This window comes from Seriola aureovittata, chromosome 6, assembly GCF_021018895.1.
Source record: "Seriola aureovittata isolate HTS-2021-v1 ecotype China chromosome 6, ASM2101889v1, whole genome shotgun sequence".
Taxonomy (NCBI): domain Eukaryota; kingdom Metazoa; phylum Chordata; class Actinopteri; order Carangiformes; family Carangidae; genus Seriola; species Seriola aureovittata.
This window is the reverse complement of record NC_079369.1, coordinates 12,190,143-12,208,943: the sequence shown is the minus strand read 5'-3', so window position 1 is coordinate 12,208,943 and position 18,801 is coordinate 12,190,143. Positions and strand designations below refer to the sequence as shown.

Sequence of the window (18,801 nt, the reverse complement as noted above, 5' to 3'; positions counted from 1 at the left end):
GTAGAAGCCTAATTAGCCCCTCTTGTTCTGAAATTGAAGACTATCATAAAGACAACTATATTTCCCTGGAATGGTTCATATGGAGTTACTGACTTCAGGCTACTTTATCTTCCAGTTCTTATTTTTCCATTTCTCATATTTGACAAAGTTATAACAATGGGTTTTTTGTTGACATACAGCTCCCAGAAGTATTAGATGCACGATAAATGGACAGAAACACCCAGTATTATCTTTTATCTCTTCCAAAAGATCGATGACAGAAACCCTCTACGGGAAAATATATTGAGGAACGAGGGCAAGTGGATCAGCAACTGTCCCAGAACTGGAGCAGCTTTTCAGGTGTCTGTTTGTTATTAGATTCCACCCCTGCAACTGCATAAAATACTTAATTTGAGAGCTGGACTCTGTTTTTTTTTTTTCTCTTTTTTTGGTGATGGAAGAGCATAACTTTCATGCATGCAGCTTCATTTGCAGTTACATGCATTTTCATGCAATGCATTTTTTTTTGTTGCATAATACAGATTGACACAGTAGAAATGGTTTGAGCTAAATGTGTTTGCTGAGGTGAAGTAGATGGATTTTGTTTCAGAAGTCACTACAGTACGCATTGAGGTCAAGTGTGTGCACACACTGATACCCACTGGATAGATGGAGTGAGGGTGGAGATGAAAGGAAGGCAGCAGGAGCCTTATACTTCCTAGTAACACTGCCCAGCACACGTGTTAACCCAAGGCAAATAGTGACATCTTCAGCATCCCAGCTGCCCTTCTTTTTTCTCTCTCCATCCTTTTCCAGAAGGTCACCTTTAATTCACTTTGTGCCACAGACAAATCCCCCAGGGCTTTAGCAGACAGAGTTAGCTGGTAGCTAGCCTAGTGTTTAGCCTTCCCAAGGTTTAGCTGCATTCAGGAGGCTTTAGCTTTGGCGGTAAGCTGGCTCAGCTGCACATCGGAGAAATTACTCCTCTTCCCTGCCCAGTGGCACGACACAGTGCAGTACACGGGGGCTGCACACTGAGGCTTTAATTGTAAGGCCGAATCAATTGGAAGTAATCAGGCAAATTGTTTTACGTTGCACAACCCACATAATCAGGACATTTCACAAATGACTTTCTCTTTTGTGGTCATGCGTGGCCCCTTTTGTTTTGAATGCAGCAGGGAGGGGGTGGATTTGTGGCGAATGGTTCATAAAAGACTTAACAGTGGGATAACTACGAAACACTTCACTGATGATTTAGAGCCATATCAAGATAATGACAGGAGAGGATTGATGTATAGATAGAGGCTTTTGTCCTTTTGTAAGATGTAACGTATTTACAGTCATGTATCTATCATTAAAATATGAATTGATTTCTACAGGTGCCAAGAGTTTTCAGCAGTGAAAGTAGGGAACATAAATCTTTGGCCAGGTAGTGATATTGGATGGATGAATTTGAGCCGACTCCTAATTTATTTCCAGTGCACGTTTTTGTCTGATTCTACTTCATTTCGTATCATAACACACAGAGGGAAATAATCCAGGGTTTGTATTTTCCTCTTTATATCATTTGTAATGGAACAGAGAGAGGCTGAGAATAATAATTTTTGTATGAATTTTAATTATATGAAATCCTGTTCTGCTTTTAAAATGAGCCTTTTAGAGCAAATATCTGTATGTGAGGGAAGGAAAAGTTAAAATAATGTGTCAGAGGCAGGATTTTGGAGCCAATCACAGTTTAGACATCACATGACTTCATGCATTCAGGCCATCGGGACCTTTGCACCTGCCCGTCTCTCAGGTGTCAGAGGAAGCCGGCCGTGGAGGAGACTGAATATTACAGAAACCGGACCTCTGCAGCAGTAACTGGTAGCAGATTTATGAGGTGGCAAAGAGGTGGCTGAGAGAAAAATATAGTCAGCTAAATCATATCACTCTGTCGCAATGCCAAATTATCTCACTATGTGAAGCTTACAGAACGATATGCCTCTCATTAGAACCTGCTCGAACATCCTTTTGTGTTTTTTTTTCTTGGGGTTATGTCAATGAGGAATGAAGGAGAGAAAAGAAGGAAAGGAAAGTAGCACTTTTGTTGTATTGGAGAACTATAAAAAAACAAGAAATTGGATGGTTTAATGCTTCTGTCCTTTTTGTCCAAAGCCACTGTCACATGAAACAAAGAGTATGGGAGGTTGTGTGTGTTCATGAGAGGAATAAAGGAATGTTTGGTTTGTTTGCAGGCTATTAGAGCGACCAGTAATCTCTCTTGACCTCCACCAACTGCAGAGCAACCAGTAAATAAAGATCAAACATGATTTATGCTTAATTTGTTGATTAAAAAGGGGAGGGGGACTTGAGAGTTAAAACAAAAAGTATTATTATTTGCTTGGCAGAGGAGGAAAATCGTTTGAAATTAATCAACTGATTGTTTTAGTGAATTGTTCCCAAACCCTGGTAACCTGCATTAAGGGCTCGTTTGATAGTTAATCCTGGATCAAGGCAGGGTGGGACTACAATAGGTAGCTGTGTGTGTTTGAATACACAGATCACAGCTCTGCCACCTGCCAACTGTAGATCAGGCCCTGGTGTTGGTACTGTACGCTAACCCATAACCCACCCCACCCCCCACCCCCTTCCTCAACCCCTACCCCCACCGTATCACTGCTCCCTCAGCTAATACACCCAGAGAAAGTAGGGCAGACAGCACCAACTGTGGGAAAGATGACAATAAAACCTCACTTAATGTAATAATGGAAATTAAGGCTCAAACACTGGACTTATATTCTGTGTGCTAGAATGTATTTAAGAGCATTAATGAGGAATAAGCTTAAGTTTAGGACATTCCTTCATACCACAACAGTAATGAATACAGATCCAACAATAGAATTTAATTAGTGTTTAATGACTAGGTTTTGTTTAAACAGACTAAATTACAAATATGACTCTGAATCAAACTTCAGTACCTTTTTTGCAAAAGCTGACATCAACTTCTTGGTCAGATTTTTTGTCTAGTTTACTTTTTCTTCAATTAAATACTTCCTGATTATGAATAATTATTTTACTGTTGACAAGCTTTTGGAGCTTTTAATCAAATCACATGGTCATCTTCACCAAATTGTGTTGCCCAGTTGCCATGGGCATTGTCGATTCAAACTTCTGTTTTCTCTGAACACTTTTCTAAAGCCTTAACCCAGGTCAAGAATGTAACTTTAATTAACTTTGCTAATTTTATACTATCCTTTATTAAACACAGTTCCTCTGTAGCTGCGTTGTTTTAAGATAAAATCAAACACTGATGCATCTGACAGGTTTGGCTTCATTCTTCATTTCGCACCGGTGTCGAAACATTTCAGGTGATTGACAGCACTAATTACAAGTTATTAACCTAGTTCAGCTAAAAAAATGTTTTACAGCAAGATTGTCTACAGCAGATATAAAAATAGAATAGAGATGACATTTTCTAGTTTTTTAGTTGTTATTTTTTTCCATATTTAATAATGTTACACATTAAATACCTTAGTGTGTCTTGGTAAAGGTTACTGGGATGCATAAACAACAATAGAAATAAGTTCAGGGCTGTATTAGTCTGTTATGTTGCATCTTATATGTACTGTATATAGTAAACCAAACCAAAACCAGACAAACTGAGATGTATCAACATCATTTACAATATAGACACAAAACAAAACAAACAAAACAAAACAAACAGTAGGTTAAGTAAGAAAGGTAAGAAATAGGTATTGATGTTTGGTGATCCTATTTTGAGGATATGGGTTTTGGCATCCTGGTGTCTACCATCTCAACTTTCCCTGTCTCTCTGCTGTTAGCTGATCAATAAAGTAAAAAAAAAAATCTTTAAAAAATTATCGCTGAAAGTGAAGCCACTGCAAAATGGCCAAAATGTCAGGAATTTGGTGACGTTAGGTGACAGTATGTTTCTTTGTGTGTATAGCTAGCGGCTGCAGAGTGTCATTTCGGTGGTCTAGACGTGCGTTTGTGTGTGTCTGCTCTCCCTGTGGTCATTCTCTCGCCAGACGCTGTAATCCCACACCCACAGCTAAGCTTCATCCCACACACACACACACAACTTTTGTTTTTCAGGTGGAAATCCCAAACCCTCGTCTGACCCTCCCAACAAGCTTTCAGGTTGCCATGGAAATGCATTTATAGAAAGGACGTGCCCATTTGTGGGAACTAAAGTCGAGAAGGCAGAGCTTTGGTTCAGAGGTGTTTTTCATACTACAACAAAGGTCAGGAATGGCCCAGAGTAGACTTACACAATGTCTGACTTAGAGCAATTACTCAGAGGGTAAGTGACGGTGGCGGGATTAGGCTGACAAAGAGGAAGGACAGGTGAGATGCAGGTTAGCACAACACAAACACAATGGCAGGAAGGAAACGTTGTTAAGGCTTAAAATAAGAGGAGGTGATTAGAGGACGAGGCAGCGCAGGTTTGAAGCACATGGATGCGTCTCGCATGCTTTTACTAGACTCATTCCTGCATTTTTTTTTTTGTTTGTTTTTCTATCTGTCTCTCTCTTTCTCCTCTCCTCATCACTCTCCTCTCCTCATCACTCTCCTCTCCTCATCACTCTCCCCTCCCCCCAAGCTCCCGTCCCCTTCGCTCTATCCCTCCCCGCCTCCTCCGCCTCTACTTTGTATTAAAACAACATGATCCATGAGGCGGGGAGGGCGACTCGCAGCACCGCTAATTCTAATTAATCCAGCGTGGTAGCACGGCCACGGCAGGCCCCAAGCGCTCCCAGTCTATCAGATAGAAATTCATAACTTAATTGAGGTCAGAGCCTCGAGTAGCAGAACAAAAGTCTCCAGCCAGGACCAGCTAGATCAATAGTAATAAATATCTGACTGGGCGGCCTACAATTGGTGGCTAGAGAGCACACAACAATTCTTGTACACATACTCTGCATGTGGAACCTGCAGGGGTATCTGGGCGGTGTTTGTGTGTGGTATCAACAGTTTGTGTTTGTGACAAAGTCAAGTCTGTATGGCTTATTTGTAAAGGCATAGTCTCTCTGAGGGTATTGACCCATTGATTTGGTATTGATGTGAGTGGCGTTGGTGGACTCGGACTGTTGATTTATCTATATAATGGAGCCAAACAGTGAATTCATGACTGCATGTGAAACTTCAGCTTTACTGATCTGTATGTGCTGTCAAATGTAAGTGATGAACTTGGGAAATATGATACAACATAAAGGGACATTTTCCATAAAACGGCTGTGCTGATATTAGCTAATTGCAGATATGTTAGTATCAGTTTGAAGGCCGATAACAAGACAATGTTTAAGTGTTGTTTACTTTAAGGTAAGTGTGTGGTGTTGTGAGCACTGACAAGTTTATTTTTCAAGTGTGAAGCCTGAAAATCTATTATTGGTCAGGCTTTGTTAGGACTTTTTGACTCAAACAACCAAAGTTATTGCTTTTAAAATGATGATGTTGGATTTTGAAAATGTGTTTTCAGCATTCCTGCAACATCTTAGAAATATGCTGTTAGACAAACATTTTAATATGAATAATTAAGTGTTTTTAAAGACTGATATAAATCAGTAAATTAAATCCACACTAAACGTTATACCAGTTAGAGCTAGAGCTAATCATTATTTTCATTATTGATTAATCTATCAATTATGTTTTAATGAATTGATTAAAGTATTTGTCTACAAAGGAGCAGAAAATAGTACAAAAAACCCAAAGATATTTGGTTTACAAGATCAAGATTCAAGAAACCAATGTAACAAGAAAGAGAGGGAGGTGGAACGTCAGAGTATGTAGCATTTTGCCTGATAAATGACTTAAACGATGAATCAGCTTTTAAAATTTTCGTTAGACTGCCGAGTTATTATACCAGTGGTTTCAGCTCTCTTACCAATATTGGATGGCTTATTTTAGATTTATAAAGTCACTGATGATTTTTGTACTGCCCTTAAAGGAAACCATTGTCTGTTGCTAATTACTTTGATCATCCAGTGTTGTTATGACACAGTGCGGATGTACTGCATATCAAATTGATGGCAAAAATATAAAAAGTCAGACTCTCTTGCAAATATGAACTATTGCAATTACCAAATAGCAAAGGGCTACAGTTTTCTCCCAAAGGAAAAAGTGTTTTGGACAGCTTGTGCCAAATCCCCAGCTCACAAATCAAGTAGCCTGTCAGAGAAAATATTCCATTTTAATCAAACTGAACAAATCGTAAGCATTAGCATCTGTTCATGCACATTTTTCATGAAAAGGCATAGTAAACCAGTATCAATATTTATTACATTTCATATTGAAACAGCATCATTCAGCAAAAATTTAATTTTGCAGCCTTTTTCTTGTGGATATTATGCAGCTCTACTGAAGGTGTTTAGAGCTTTTTTTTTTGCAGTGAAGCTGCTGTTGGAGCAAACAAAGAACACTGAACCCTCTCATCTTTGTCCTCTACTGTGGTGTCAACTACTTGTGTGATCAAAGTGGTAAACACACGCACACACACATACACACACACCATGGTGGCTGATTGAAATTCTATGGTGGAGGCATTATTACACGTTTGTATCCCTCCCCTTTCCCAGCACTGCCTCCTATAACTAATGGCTCAGTCAGCCCAGTCATAACAAATATTCAGCAAGATTTGTCATAATTGTGTGTGCGCATGGGTGTACGTGTGTTTGTGTGTGTGTGTGTGTGCGTGCATGCATGCGTGTGTGTGTGTAATTGTGCAACCTATCCCCAGAATACATGGGTCTTTAAGAAAGAAAATGCAGCAAGGTGGGAAAGTAAGGAGAAGGAATATATCGTGAATTCAAAGACTAAAATGGAGAATAAATAAAATGGAGGGAGAAATAGAATAAAGTGAACAAAGACATGACCTTATTGTAAAGTTGTGCAATATCCTGATAAACAGTATATATGTTGATAATATAAATCTGACGCGACTGTCAGCGGTTGTTCTCTATTTGTTTATAGTGTTGCAAGCTGCGTTTCCACATCTCTGGTAGCATTAGGCCATTGTTTGCGATGTTGTAAATCAATCAGCACGACTGCATTAAGGTCATTTTATATGATTTTTGTATCTGTGTTTTGAAACACCTCTTATTCTTCAGGTATTTCATTCATTGGTTACAACAAAAATAAACATCCTGTCTGTTTTTTTTTTTTTCTCCATCCCTGGTCTCTAAATAGATTTGCCAGATACTTTTCCAGTAATTCTATCAGAATATTTACACTGCAATATAAAATGACATACGCCATGACAGAGAAATTACCCATACTGCACACCCCGCAGACACTGGCAGATAAGAAACAAAAATGTACATTCAAGGCAGAGTAAGTGTGCACATGCATGTTTCTTTCCAAGTGTCCACATCTTGCAGCATGAGAACGGCGCCAACTTCACACACTCTCATGTCTGTGCAGATTAATACTCGACTCTGAAATACACACACAGCTGAGTACACACATTAATACAGATATTTAGGGAAGACGTCCTTCACTTCCTCTGTAATAGGTCCAGTGATAGCACAAGCATTATTTATTGCTCTTGCGTTTACATATAATATAGTATTCTAACCATGTGTGCAGCTGTTGATGTAGAGATGGACAATGTTTCATATGACATTTTGTGATGTTTATTATTTTCTTTTGGAAGATGAACACTTGTTAAATGGATAGAGGTCTTTTAAAAGTTTTAAAAAATGCCCATCTCAGTTTCCCTTTGGATTTTGTCCAACATAACAGCTCAAAACCCAAAAGATATTCAGTTTACAGTGTGATAAAACAGAGAAAAGCAGCAAATCCTCTCACTGGAGAAGATGGAACAAGCAACGAGAAAAATATTTGACTCAAATGATTTATCAATTATCTAAGTAAAGATAAGAGTTGCCCATTAGTTTTTTGCTAACCGATTAATCGACTAATCACTTCTGATCTAACCAGAACTCACCTCGGTGAAGTATAATACACACACACACACACACACACACACACACACACACACACACACACACACACACACACACACACACACACACACACACACACACACACACACAAACACACACACACAAACACACATAAAAGCAACATAGGCACCACACACAGCACTTGACATTTTATAAGCCACGCTGTAAGCTGCTCTTATAGGATTCATATTTAGTACTTGCTGCACATTAGCTGGACTTGATGAAATGAAAGCTGTTGCCGTGCTGTGTTAAAAGGGCCTATCGGACACAGATACAGTTATGAATCTATAATATGAGCACTCAGAAAAGGGCCAGCAACTTGACAGTAATAGTGCAGCCTAAAGAGCCATTCCAGCAGGTAACAGTCCTCTTTGCCATCATCAGCTGTTGTTTCTTTCTTATTGGCCACTCACTGGGCCTTGCCTACACTCAACTATTTGATTTCCATCGTTCTTAACCGTCCACATAAATTGTCAGGAGCATTAAAGCTGTCCTCGACCGTTTCAGACAGAGGGGGGTGGGGGGAGAGAGTAAGAGAGTGAGAGCTGGATACAGACAGTGAGGGGAGGGGACGGGGGTGAGGAGAGAGAATAAACAAAGTAAGTGTTTTGCCTTCCATCAGTCTCCCGCAGTACTCAGCTTTATGAGTCCCTCACTCCAAATGCCTCAGCTGCAGCGCCTGCTGCCTGGCCATTGATTTTCATATTACACTCTTTTATGTATTTATTTATTTCATATATTTCTTTTTAAACATCATCGATGAGCCATGGGAGGACAGACGGGGCCTCTGGCGATGTTAATTCTCAGCCTCAACCTTATCCTCCTCTCTGATGGCTGTAATGGAGGCTGAGGTGTCCCATGGGAACAAGCAAGCTCGGCAACATGGGAAGGGGAGGGAAGTGTGGAAGAGAAGAAGATGTGCATGAAGCAAACAGGGTAAAAGATGGCGATTTAGAGAAAAGGGGAGGCTGGGGGGGGGAGCAAGGCTTCTTTTGTCTGGTGTGACAGAGAAAGGGAGGAAAATCAGAATATTGTGGATAAAGGTATATTCAGCCTTTTAAAGTAGCTTTTACACTGAGGTTGAGCATGACTTTAGACAATTTAGTCCCAAACCTGTAGGGCTGATTTCGAATGGATGACATTTAAGGTGTACCAGACTTTTGGGCCTCCTCCAACTCAACAATAACTGACACAATAAATATCGATAATCCCTGGCATCCTCCAGGACCCCTGTCAGCTCTGGACCCTGAACCATTCAAGGCCCCCCCCCCCCCCCCCCCCCCAAAACCTTGAAGTTCTGACGGGATCACCGGGGCATCTGAAGGACACTCCCAGGAGGTGTGAAGGGCAGTGGGTTTGGCGTCAGGCTAATTTGACCGTGGGTGGCAGTGCTCACACGCTGAGTGGCAAGGTTACCTCTCCCTACTCACAGAGGAGACCCAGATTCAATTAGTGCTGGCCCCAGTCTCTAGATCCTTTTAACAATGGGAAGGGGGGGGCTTCCCAATGCACACACACACACACACACACACACACACACATACACACATCACAGGATAAACACACCCAGGACCATACACAGCAAACATAGGGCAAGCTCAGGTCCGTCCAACATCGCAGTCACAAACACATCCTCACAGACAAAACATATTTTGTCACGTGACTATGCGTTGAGAGCTTTCAGTGATAGCTGATTGGCTATTGTTTTCCAAAACACCTTTCCTACCTTCACAACCTGCCACTCATTTCTCTTGAAGTCAGAATGGTATAAAACTCATCAATTACTTTATTTCACCAGGATAATCACTATCAATTATTGCGTTCCAAGTACTTCCAGGATCATATATTGAAAACAAAACAATTAAAGGCAGTATCTGTCTGTGTTATGTGTCATTAAAGACTACTAGTTTCTAGATTTCGGACTAGAATATGGGGCAAAGTATTATGTGAATTTGGTGTATTTGTGCATCAAAATGTTTTCTGTTCTCAAACTAGCTCCAAAATCTTGGACATTAGATTTTTCTTTAGTAAAAAAAGCAAAATAAATAGTACATAATATAGTACATATATTATTCTAAGTCTCTGCAAGTTGAAAATCAATGACTGCTTACAATGCACAAAAAAAAACGAAAAAACACATGGTACATCTTGTAAAACGGTCAGCTGTAAAATGTGTGTGATTGACAGTTAAAAGGTCTCGAAGTGAAAGACCTCGAGTGTGGAACTTTTAAGTTGTGTGGGAAGTCTGGTCTGTGGTGGAGCAGTGGCTGCTTTGGTTACAGATATGGGACCTGCTGAAAGAAGGTCTTCCTCTCCTCCGTCTTGTTCAAATCTGCGCTCTGCTTTCTGATTGATGGCACCTGCTCATCATAATGCTATCCGCTGGAATCTGCATACCAATGATCCCAGTTGCCTATCGATTCACCCCTCATCTTCCCAACACACACCCTTGAGACTGATACACACACACACACACACACACACACACATATACACACATCCCCTCTCTCTTTCTCTCTGCCTCTCCCTCCCCCAACTACTGTCATTATAAAAGTCAGCAGCTGCTGCATGCATTGATCATAAATCATAATTGCTTGTCCATTTATCCCCACTTGTTTAATGTTGCTGTCAGGGACAGTGGGGGGGGGGGGGAAGGGGAAGGCGGGGAAAGGAAGAGAGGAAGAAAAACCCAAAGAAAGTTTAGTGCGACAGAAAGATGAGAAATAAAAAGAGCTGACTGAGAAATGGAGAAGTAAAGGAATGAGGTAGTAAAAAGTGAGAGATATAGAAAGAGAGGATGTGACAGAGGGAGTGGAATAGATGTGGTGGTGTGTGAGGTAAAACAAAAGTATTTTTAAGAATGCGTTTGCATAGCACTGATAGGAACAATTTTTAAAAGAAAGACGGAACCATGTCTTTAAACATGATTTTCTCTTCACAGGCCCTTCAGCTCAGTCGGCTTCCTAGTGGCCATTGGAGGAACTGCAGTTTAAAACGACGCAACATTTAGCTATTGTGGTTTCCCCTTTTTTTCCTTTTTAAAATTTTTTATTATTATTTAATAATCATTCGAAATGATTAATGATTATGTCTTAATGATAATGGTAAATCCCCGCACTCTTTCATCGTATTTTTACTGACTGACGCTGGTGAATTGCCTATAAGGTTTTGTCTTGAAATAAATACCAAGAAGAAACAAATCAGGACACAAACTTTTTTTGAAGAGAAGGCAGCAGTAAAGAAAATGGTGTTTAGGAAATTAAATCCATGGTGGCTTCCAGCTCACTCACCTGAGTCCTGTTGGCACTTGGCTCGGCATGGTATGAAAACGTTAAAGCTTTTACGGTCACCACACTCATAGGAATAGAGACATGTACATACACTGCCCTCTCTGCTGCAGACTCCACAGCTGGTGGTGGATTTGAAAGACCTTTAACCTCTACCCACAATCTCCTCTCTGGCTCGGACACAGATGAATGAAACACAGATAGACTGAAACCCGGTTTCGAGCGGACACAGAGTCAAGGGACTTCTGTGTCCTATTTGTGTCCCTGACTGAGTTCAGTTTCTTCCTCTGATGTGCCCTTGATGCCTCCTCTTAAAGCTGGTATAAACGGATCTTGTTCAATGTTTGGAGTATGATTGTCCCACTGTCTGAGATCTGTGAAGAGAGACTGATGGAGAAAGCGAGTTGAACCACTTTCCAGAAATGAACACAACATCTGTGACAGCCCCTTTGTGTAGATAAACAGAGCTACGGACGAGGTTTTTATTTGTTCCTGGTTGGCCTCAGTCTGACTTTGAGTCGTCTGGGCAATCCTGAACTCTCATTTTAGAATCATCTGAGTGGAAAAAGCCTCCAGGGGCCTTTTATACTTTTTGATAGAATGGAAAGTATCTTTACACACAAATGTACACACACTATCATTTAGTCTGTGACTTTGTTCTTCTCTTTCTTTGGACCAATTTCGGACTTTTTACAGTGTTATTTTGATCCGTTAAGGTATAAAGCTAAAGAAATAAGACTGTTTGCCATTTCTCTCTATATATCCTTGATTCGTTCTCGTTCTCTTTCATCCATCTTGCTTCCCATCACTTGTGTGATAGAAATGATAGATTGGTGTGACTTAAATTCAGCAAAACTGCAATAGTACTAATAGATCAATCCCTATCCATGCTGCTCCTAAGCATATTGCTCCACCCCATTAGGGTGATACACTACACTGTTCTGGATCTCCGCTGCTGGTATTGTGCAAGCAGCTGCTTTATTGAGCACTCTGCTGACATCCAGCCCAGCATTTCTGCACCGCAAGGGGAAACTTTGGATGACATGTAAAAGCAGGGGTTTCGGTGCGACATGCCTCAGTAATGGGATGGAAACAGGGGTGCACCAGAGAGGGGGGAAAATGCTACCGTAGCTAACTGCAGGTATTGGGGGTGGGGTTGGGGAGGGAGGAGTGTCTCTTCCAGGCTGCTTCCAAAGCAAATGGAAGACAATCCAATTTCCTGTGATTCCATCAAGCCTGCGTCCTGGATCCAGGGGCATTAGGGAACGCTGAGAGGACAGGGCGCTGACCCCTCACATGAACATGCAAGAAGCATGTAGGCTGCACACATACACCGGCATCCTCACAAACATGCACGTGTTCAGGCAACAACACTGTTTCTCAGAATTTTTTTTTTTTTAATTTATTTATTTATTTTTTGCTTTCAGGATTGTTTTCATTGTCGATTAATTTGCTGATTATTTTCTTAGTTATTTGATTAGTTGTTTGGTTCATAAAATGTCAGGATGATGAAAAATGGTTTTTCACAGTTTCCCAGAGCCTAGACTGAGCTGATGTCTTCAACTCCTGACCAACAGTCCATAAGCATATTCACTTAACAATGATATAAAACAATAGAGAAACAAAACAAAAATGGTCAAATTTGAGGAGCAGGAACAAACAAATGTTTGCGTAATTTTTTATACAAAAATGATAAATCAATTATCAGAAGAGTTGCCGCTTCATTTTCTATTGAAATCATTAATAACATTCCAGCTCTAGACTCACTGCGCCATAACTATCTCTATTGCTTGTGCATTGTCAGTCACTCATTCTTGCTTTTGTGTGTGTGCGCTTGTTGAGCAACTAACTGCAGATTAACGCTTGCTGCAGATTAGGTTTTAGGCTTAAACCCCTTACACTTTAATTATAACTGTATGTATTTATGTGCATCAAGGTCTTTCACTTGGCCCCGTCTGTAAACATCTGTCACTGGCCCATTGTGCCAAGTGTGTTTGTGTGTTTGTGTTTTATGCAGTAAAATAAAGAGAAAATTAGTCAAGTATATTTTTTCCTCCTTGGAGAATTCCCCCTTTTATTTTTTACAGAAAATGCCTGGATGGTGAAAGTTTTTACCGCTCAGCAGTTGTATCTTAATTTGTCAATTTTAGTTCAGTTCTGCCCACTCTTCTCTAGACTCAACATCATTGCGAGAGACAGACACACAGCCGCAGTACATCACAGGTTGTGATTTCGACTCGCAGACAGACAGCATTGTTGTCCACGCTGGTGGCGATTTGCATCTGTGCTCTGTGATCCATCCAGAGGGAATAGAAAGCTCTAATCCAATCAGCAGGTCCCTGAAGTGCTGCCCCTGAGAGAAAGAGAGGGAGAAACACAACAATAGGATCACTCTGCGCTGGGCCTAGCCAGAGAGGGAAGACGGGAAAGGGACGAAGGAGGAGAGGGGAACGAGAAGGAGGGATTGAAAAGGAAAAGGGATCAAGATTGAAGAGGAGACTGAGCGGAAAAGAGCGAGAACAGGTGTATGTGGTAATGAAAGGAGGGAGATGAGGGAGGTGTGGTTTGGAGGTCAGAGGAAACAGAGGAGGAAGGATTGGTAGAAAGTAGAGGAAGGACATGGAAGTAACCACAACAGGAAGGTGCAAAAGAGGATCTGCTCTTATAAGGGCAAAGGTGAAAAAGACTAATGATTAATTTCACCATAATAGTTTCAGTAATTTGAAAGTATTTCCACTGCAGTGACATTTCATAGCATGGAAGCAAATGTCACTGCGCCTGCTGGCTTTTAATCTGCCTCTGAATATCTGAAGCCATTGTACTTGGCTGAGCAGCTGCTCTTGTTCTTAGAGTGGAGGCAACAGTTTGACCATTTATCATCATTATGAGGTGCAAAGGCAGGCTTGAGCAGTGATTAAGAAGTGAATCTCCTGTTGATGATGCCTGTCATATATTGTGTCTTGTACAGACACAGACACACACACACACACACACACACATTTCCCTGTCCCTGTCCCCAATCCAACAGTTCTGATAAGAATTATATCTCTAGCATTGACCCTTGACCCCAAGTATGATTTTTATGGTTCAAAAGAAACGCGCACGTGCACATACACTCACACACACATGTGCACGTCTTCACTCTATTGTCCCTGAGCTGTTGTGTGTCAGGGTCACATGGCCTCGTTAGCCACATAGTTCATTCATTTAAAGGAAAAGGCTGGAAATATCTAGTATTTTTTTTCTTACCGTCGACAACTCTCATGGAAAGCCGAATGAACTGACTCAAGATTATGAAGAGATATTCTTCCCGTTCTGCTGAAACAGCGCTGTTGGTTTCTTTTTCCTGGGATGAGTTGACAACAAGAACATGTGGAGTAACACCAGCCTTATTCTTTTAGACTCTCTAAGACTGAGACCATCTAGTTTCAGCTCTTACCACAACAAGTGTCGGGTTTAGCTGACACGGGTTGAGTTGCATGTCGGCGCTGACACTGGTTGGGTGTTGGGTGTTCAGATGTGGTGGAGTCATCCTCACTGCGATATGTTGAGTTTTATTAGCTTGTTGTTTGAGATTGATCACAGCTGGAACTCAACTGCAAGTTGGAAGGTTTGATTTGCAGGTCACGTGTTGCTCAAATCAATATCTCATCTTCTCATGATCCCCCCTTTGGTACAATGAAAACATGGCACCCTTTGTCCACAGCTCACACGTCGGAGGTAATTGGTATTCTAGCAGCTGAAGGTTTTCCTGTTGGCTCTTGGAAGTATGATCAAAGTAATTTGCAATTTCTCTGACAACAAATGCTGGAGATATATATATGTTTTATTCCTGATACTATTAGATTTTGCACTCTCCAGAATATTTTATTCTTCCCCAGTCACAGGCCTGTTGAGTTAAAGACTTGTTATTGTCTTTTACAGGACAATGAAGGACAGACAGCGCTACATTATGGTAAGGAGGCCTCTCTTATTCATTTTTACAGTCCAAAATGTTATACACTCACTTTCAAAAAAACAGAATTTATTTTCGGCTTGTTTTTTTATACACACTCTTCGCCCACATTTGTCCCAAATTTGTCATTTGTCCCTCCTCCTCCTCCCACTCTCTCTTCCATTCCCCCTCTTTACTTTCTACACCTGGTTTTAACCCAGTTTCTCTCTGTTGTATCCTGTGGTTGCATGAGTGTGTGTGTTTTTGTGTCCTTTGGTATGCATGTGTGCACAAGTGGATGCCTGTCTGTTCTACGTGTGTGTGTGTGTGTGTGTGTATGTGTGTGTGTGTGTGGTGTGTGTGTGTGTGTGTGTGTGTGTGTGTGTGTAATAATCGCCCGGCCTCCCAGAGGAAATCAGCAGTGGTCCTTAGACTCCCCTGACCCTCTCATGCCCCAAAACACGTGTCCCTGAGGGGCGGTTCCCCTGTCCTTTGAGCTTCTGTGTCTGTGTGTGTGTGTGTGTGTGTGTGTTTTCATGTATGTATGTGGTGTATGTATGTGCTTGTATAGCTGTACCATCTGTCTCCCAGCTTGGTGGCATTGGAGTGGGTATGTTGCATCACCCACCAGAGACCCACACTCACACACACACGCAGCAGAGGAAGCCCCGAGGATGGGGCATAAAAAGATGACTAATAAACATAAGCGATGAACTCCAAGAGACAAATAGCAGAGAATGAAAATTCATTCCCACCTCTCTTTGCACAGGGCCACAGTGGCTGGCAAGTGATTAATTGAGGGTTTACTGCTCACCATAAATTGTTCTCCTCCTCTATGGCTCCCCTGAGGGCCAGGCACTTTTTACAGCTCAAGGCCCAGGCGAGACACCCGCTGCCACACACACACACACACACACACACACACACACACACACACCGCTGGCTAAGTAAAACACTGTTTAGATCAACAAGAGGAGGACTGCAAGCGTGGCTGGAAAAATAAGCCAAGCTTTGTTAGCCTGATTTGTCTGAAAGATAAGTGATTCTTGTAGGGTTTGACTCTTCCACACGTCGTACTATTAATAGACACAACTCAAACATGCGCGCACACACCCTCGCATGGATTCCGATGTATCATCATATCTCATGCATACACACACACACTCCCGCCAGCCACCCCTGGGCTGGAGGTTAAAAGGCCCGGCTGTCAATCACTACGGCTGCTGACATCAGCGATCATGGCGCAGCACAGAGTCTGCTCTTTAAAAGGAGTGAGCGAGTGACACCGACAGAGGAGAGCACTCAGAAGGAGAGAGGATAGGGGGGGTGGGAGGTGCCAGAGGGGCGAAAGGTGCATCGGGAACGCAGGGACCCGCTAACTGGGTTAAGAAAGTGCAAGCCCCCCCCCCAGAGAGAGAAGACCCTTTTAAGCAGGGCACAAATTGCCAGTGGGGCAGAAATGAAGTGTTTGAGGGAACCATGGGTCCGGGCCAGTGTCAGTACTGGACATGCAAATGGGCTTTTCATTAACTGCAGCACTGTATTTACTGTACTACAATATGTAAAGGAAAGAAGGAGGCAAATTTATGCAAACCTGGTACACACTATTATAAGAGTCTGAAAAGAGCTCCATCATATAGTTGAGATATTTCCGTTTGGACCAACGTGGTGGACAGTGCCGTCCGCAGAGCCACACCAAAAACATGGCTTAAAAAGTTAAATGTCTGCCCTTTGTCAAGTAACTGTTTTAATCTCTCTCTCTCCTTATTTCTCTTCTCCCTGTTATTCCTCTAACTCCTTCTTACTTGTCCTTTATTTTTGTCTCTTCTTTTCATAGCATCTGCATGCGAGTTTGCCGACATCGTGGAGCTTCTGCTGAACGCTGGAGCCGACCCGTCCATCAAAGACATGGAGGGCTCTCTCCCTGAGGAGGTCACTGAATCCAGCGCCATCTCCTCTCTCCTGCGCCAGTACACTGCTCCGAAAGGCTAGATCACCTGTATCTGCCCACCACCACTGTCCCAGTCTCATCCCCGCTCCACTCATTCACCCCAGCCTTCCCATCATCCCCCTGTCATCCCTGAAGAGACTCTGTTCAACCCCAATGGTTAGTAGACCAGGATTGCAGATGTTTTATTTGATTATGTTTCCAAATGCTTGTGGTGAGTTTGATTTCATTGTCTTGGCTTCTTGGAACTAAGGGTTTAAACATTACCCCTCCCATTTGATAAGACACATGAAATGAAATACACTGCATGTATATTGACTGTATGTGCCCAGTAGGGGTGGGTGATATGATGAGTACTGTGAGACAATAGAGCTCTGTCAGCTGGTAGAGACTTTGCTATTCTAAGGTAGCTATACCTTTAATTATCTCTTGTTGTATAAGACCTTTGCAGACAATATTGCAAATCAATGAGCAGGACTGCTTATGGGCAATATTAGAATGACAGGATCTGTGCATCTATGTGATGACGTATCTGGTTTTGTCAGGTATTTAAGTCACTGGAGTAACCAAAAACAAGACATTCCCATCCACTTATTTTATCCATAAACGGTATAAAATTCCAGCAAATTCATGATATCACAATATTTATTGTTATCGCGATATAAAATGATGTATGGTACATCGCAAAAGAAGATTTTCTGCATATCGCCCACTCCTACTGCCCAGGCCTGACAACCAGCCAGGCCTTTTACTCTGGGTCAACCCTCCACAGTTTACATTATTGCAGGTTTGTTTATGATTCAGTTGAGTTACGTTCAAAGGAATGCTCTAATCATCTGACATATATCATCATTAAAGTCTTCAACAAATCTGCTTCCTCTGACTTTGTGATCTCTGCTCAGATATGTTATTGACTTTAGCCATCAGTCATATCATACTGTAACATTCACTGTTTTACCTCAGTCTATATGTATGTATGTAGTGCTGCAGTGATCTCACCACATCTCACCACAGTGACCACCACATAAACCTGAGGCTAACATACATTAAACACAGATTAAATTAACTGAGTCAAATGATGGGCAATTCTCGATACAACTCAAAGATCAATATTAAGTATTAATTTATTGACTATTACAGTAAATACAGTTTAAAAATACTGATTATTTATGATAAGCTTTACCAAATTAAACTGTGTGTTAGTGTGCTTTACAAGAAGTCTGTTGAGTCATGTGAACCACCTACTGCTAAGCAGGCAAGGAAAAGACACTTAATGTATGAAAATAGAGGAAAACCTTTATAGGATCCCAACAGGACATCCCTACCAACACTGATGGCTTAATGATCAAAAGCACATCGGGGAAATCTATTAAACATGGCAAAATATATCAGCAGAAGAAGACTGATTTCATATGGTTTATCCTACCATACAAATACGCACCGATAATGGGCTCCACCAATACAGTGTTGAAATGATGGACTAGCACCAACTAATCCTCCTTCACATTAAAAACATGATACGCAACTAAAAAGTATAATGGAAAATTAGATAGTAAAAATTAAATATACTGTACATACTGTACCTGCGTACATGTTCTTGTATACATATGCATAAATGTACAGTATTGTATATAGGTAAATGCATACACACATACAACATACAATATTGTTCTGATATTTAAAATT

General features: G+C 41.3%; 1 protein-coding gene across 2 annotated transcripts in view; it reads left to right on the top strand.

Moving 5' to 3' along the window:
- The window catches only part of acbd6 (acyl-CoA binding domain containing 6), a 30,307-nt gene extending 12,319 nt beyond the window's left edge, over positions 1–17,988 (top strand). The window contains exons 7-8 of one of the 2 annotated variants that reach the window (XM_056378867.1): positions 15,158–15,188; positions 17,005–17,988. In XM_056378867.1, the coding sequence (XP_056234842.1) occupies positions 15,158–15,188; positions 17,005–17,159 (186 nt within the window). In that variant the 3' untranslated portion in view covers positions 17,160–17,988. Of the gene's footprint in view, positions 1–249; positions 1,356–15,157; positions 15,189–17,004 lie in introns of those variants that run through there. The other variant, XM_056378868.1, reaches the window with a different exon arrangement.
- The last annotated feature ends 813 nt before the right edge of the window (positions 17,989–18,801 follow it).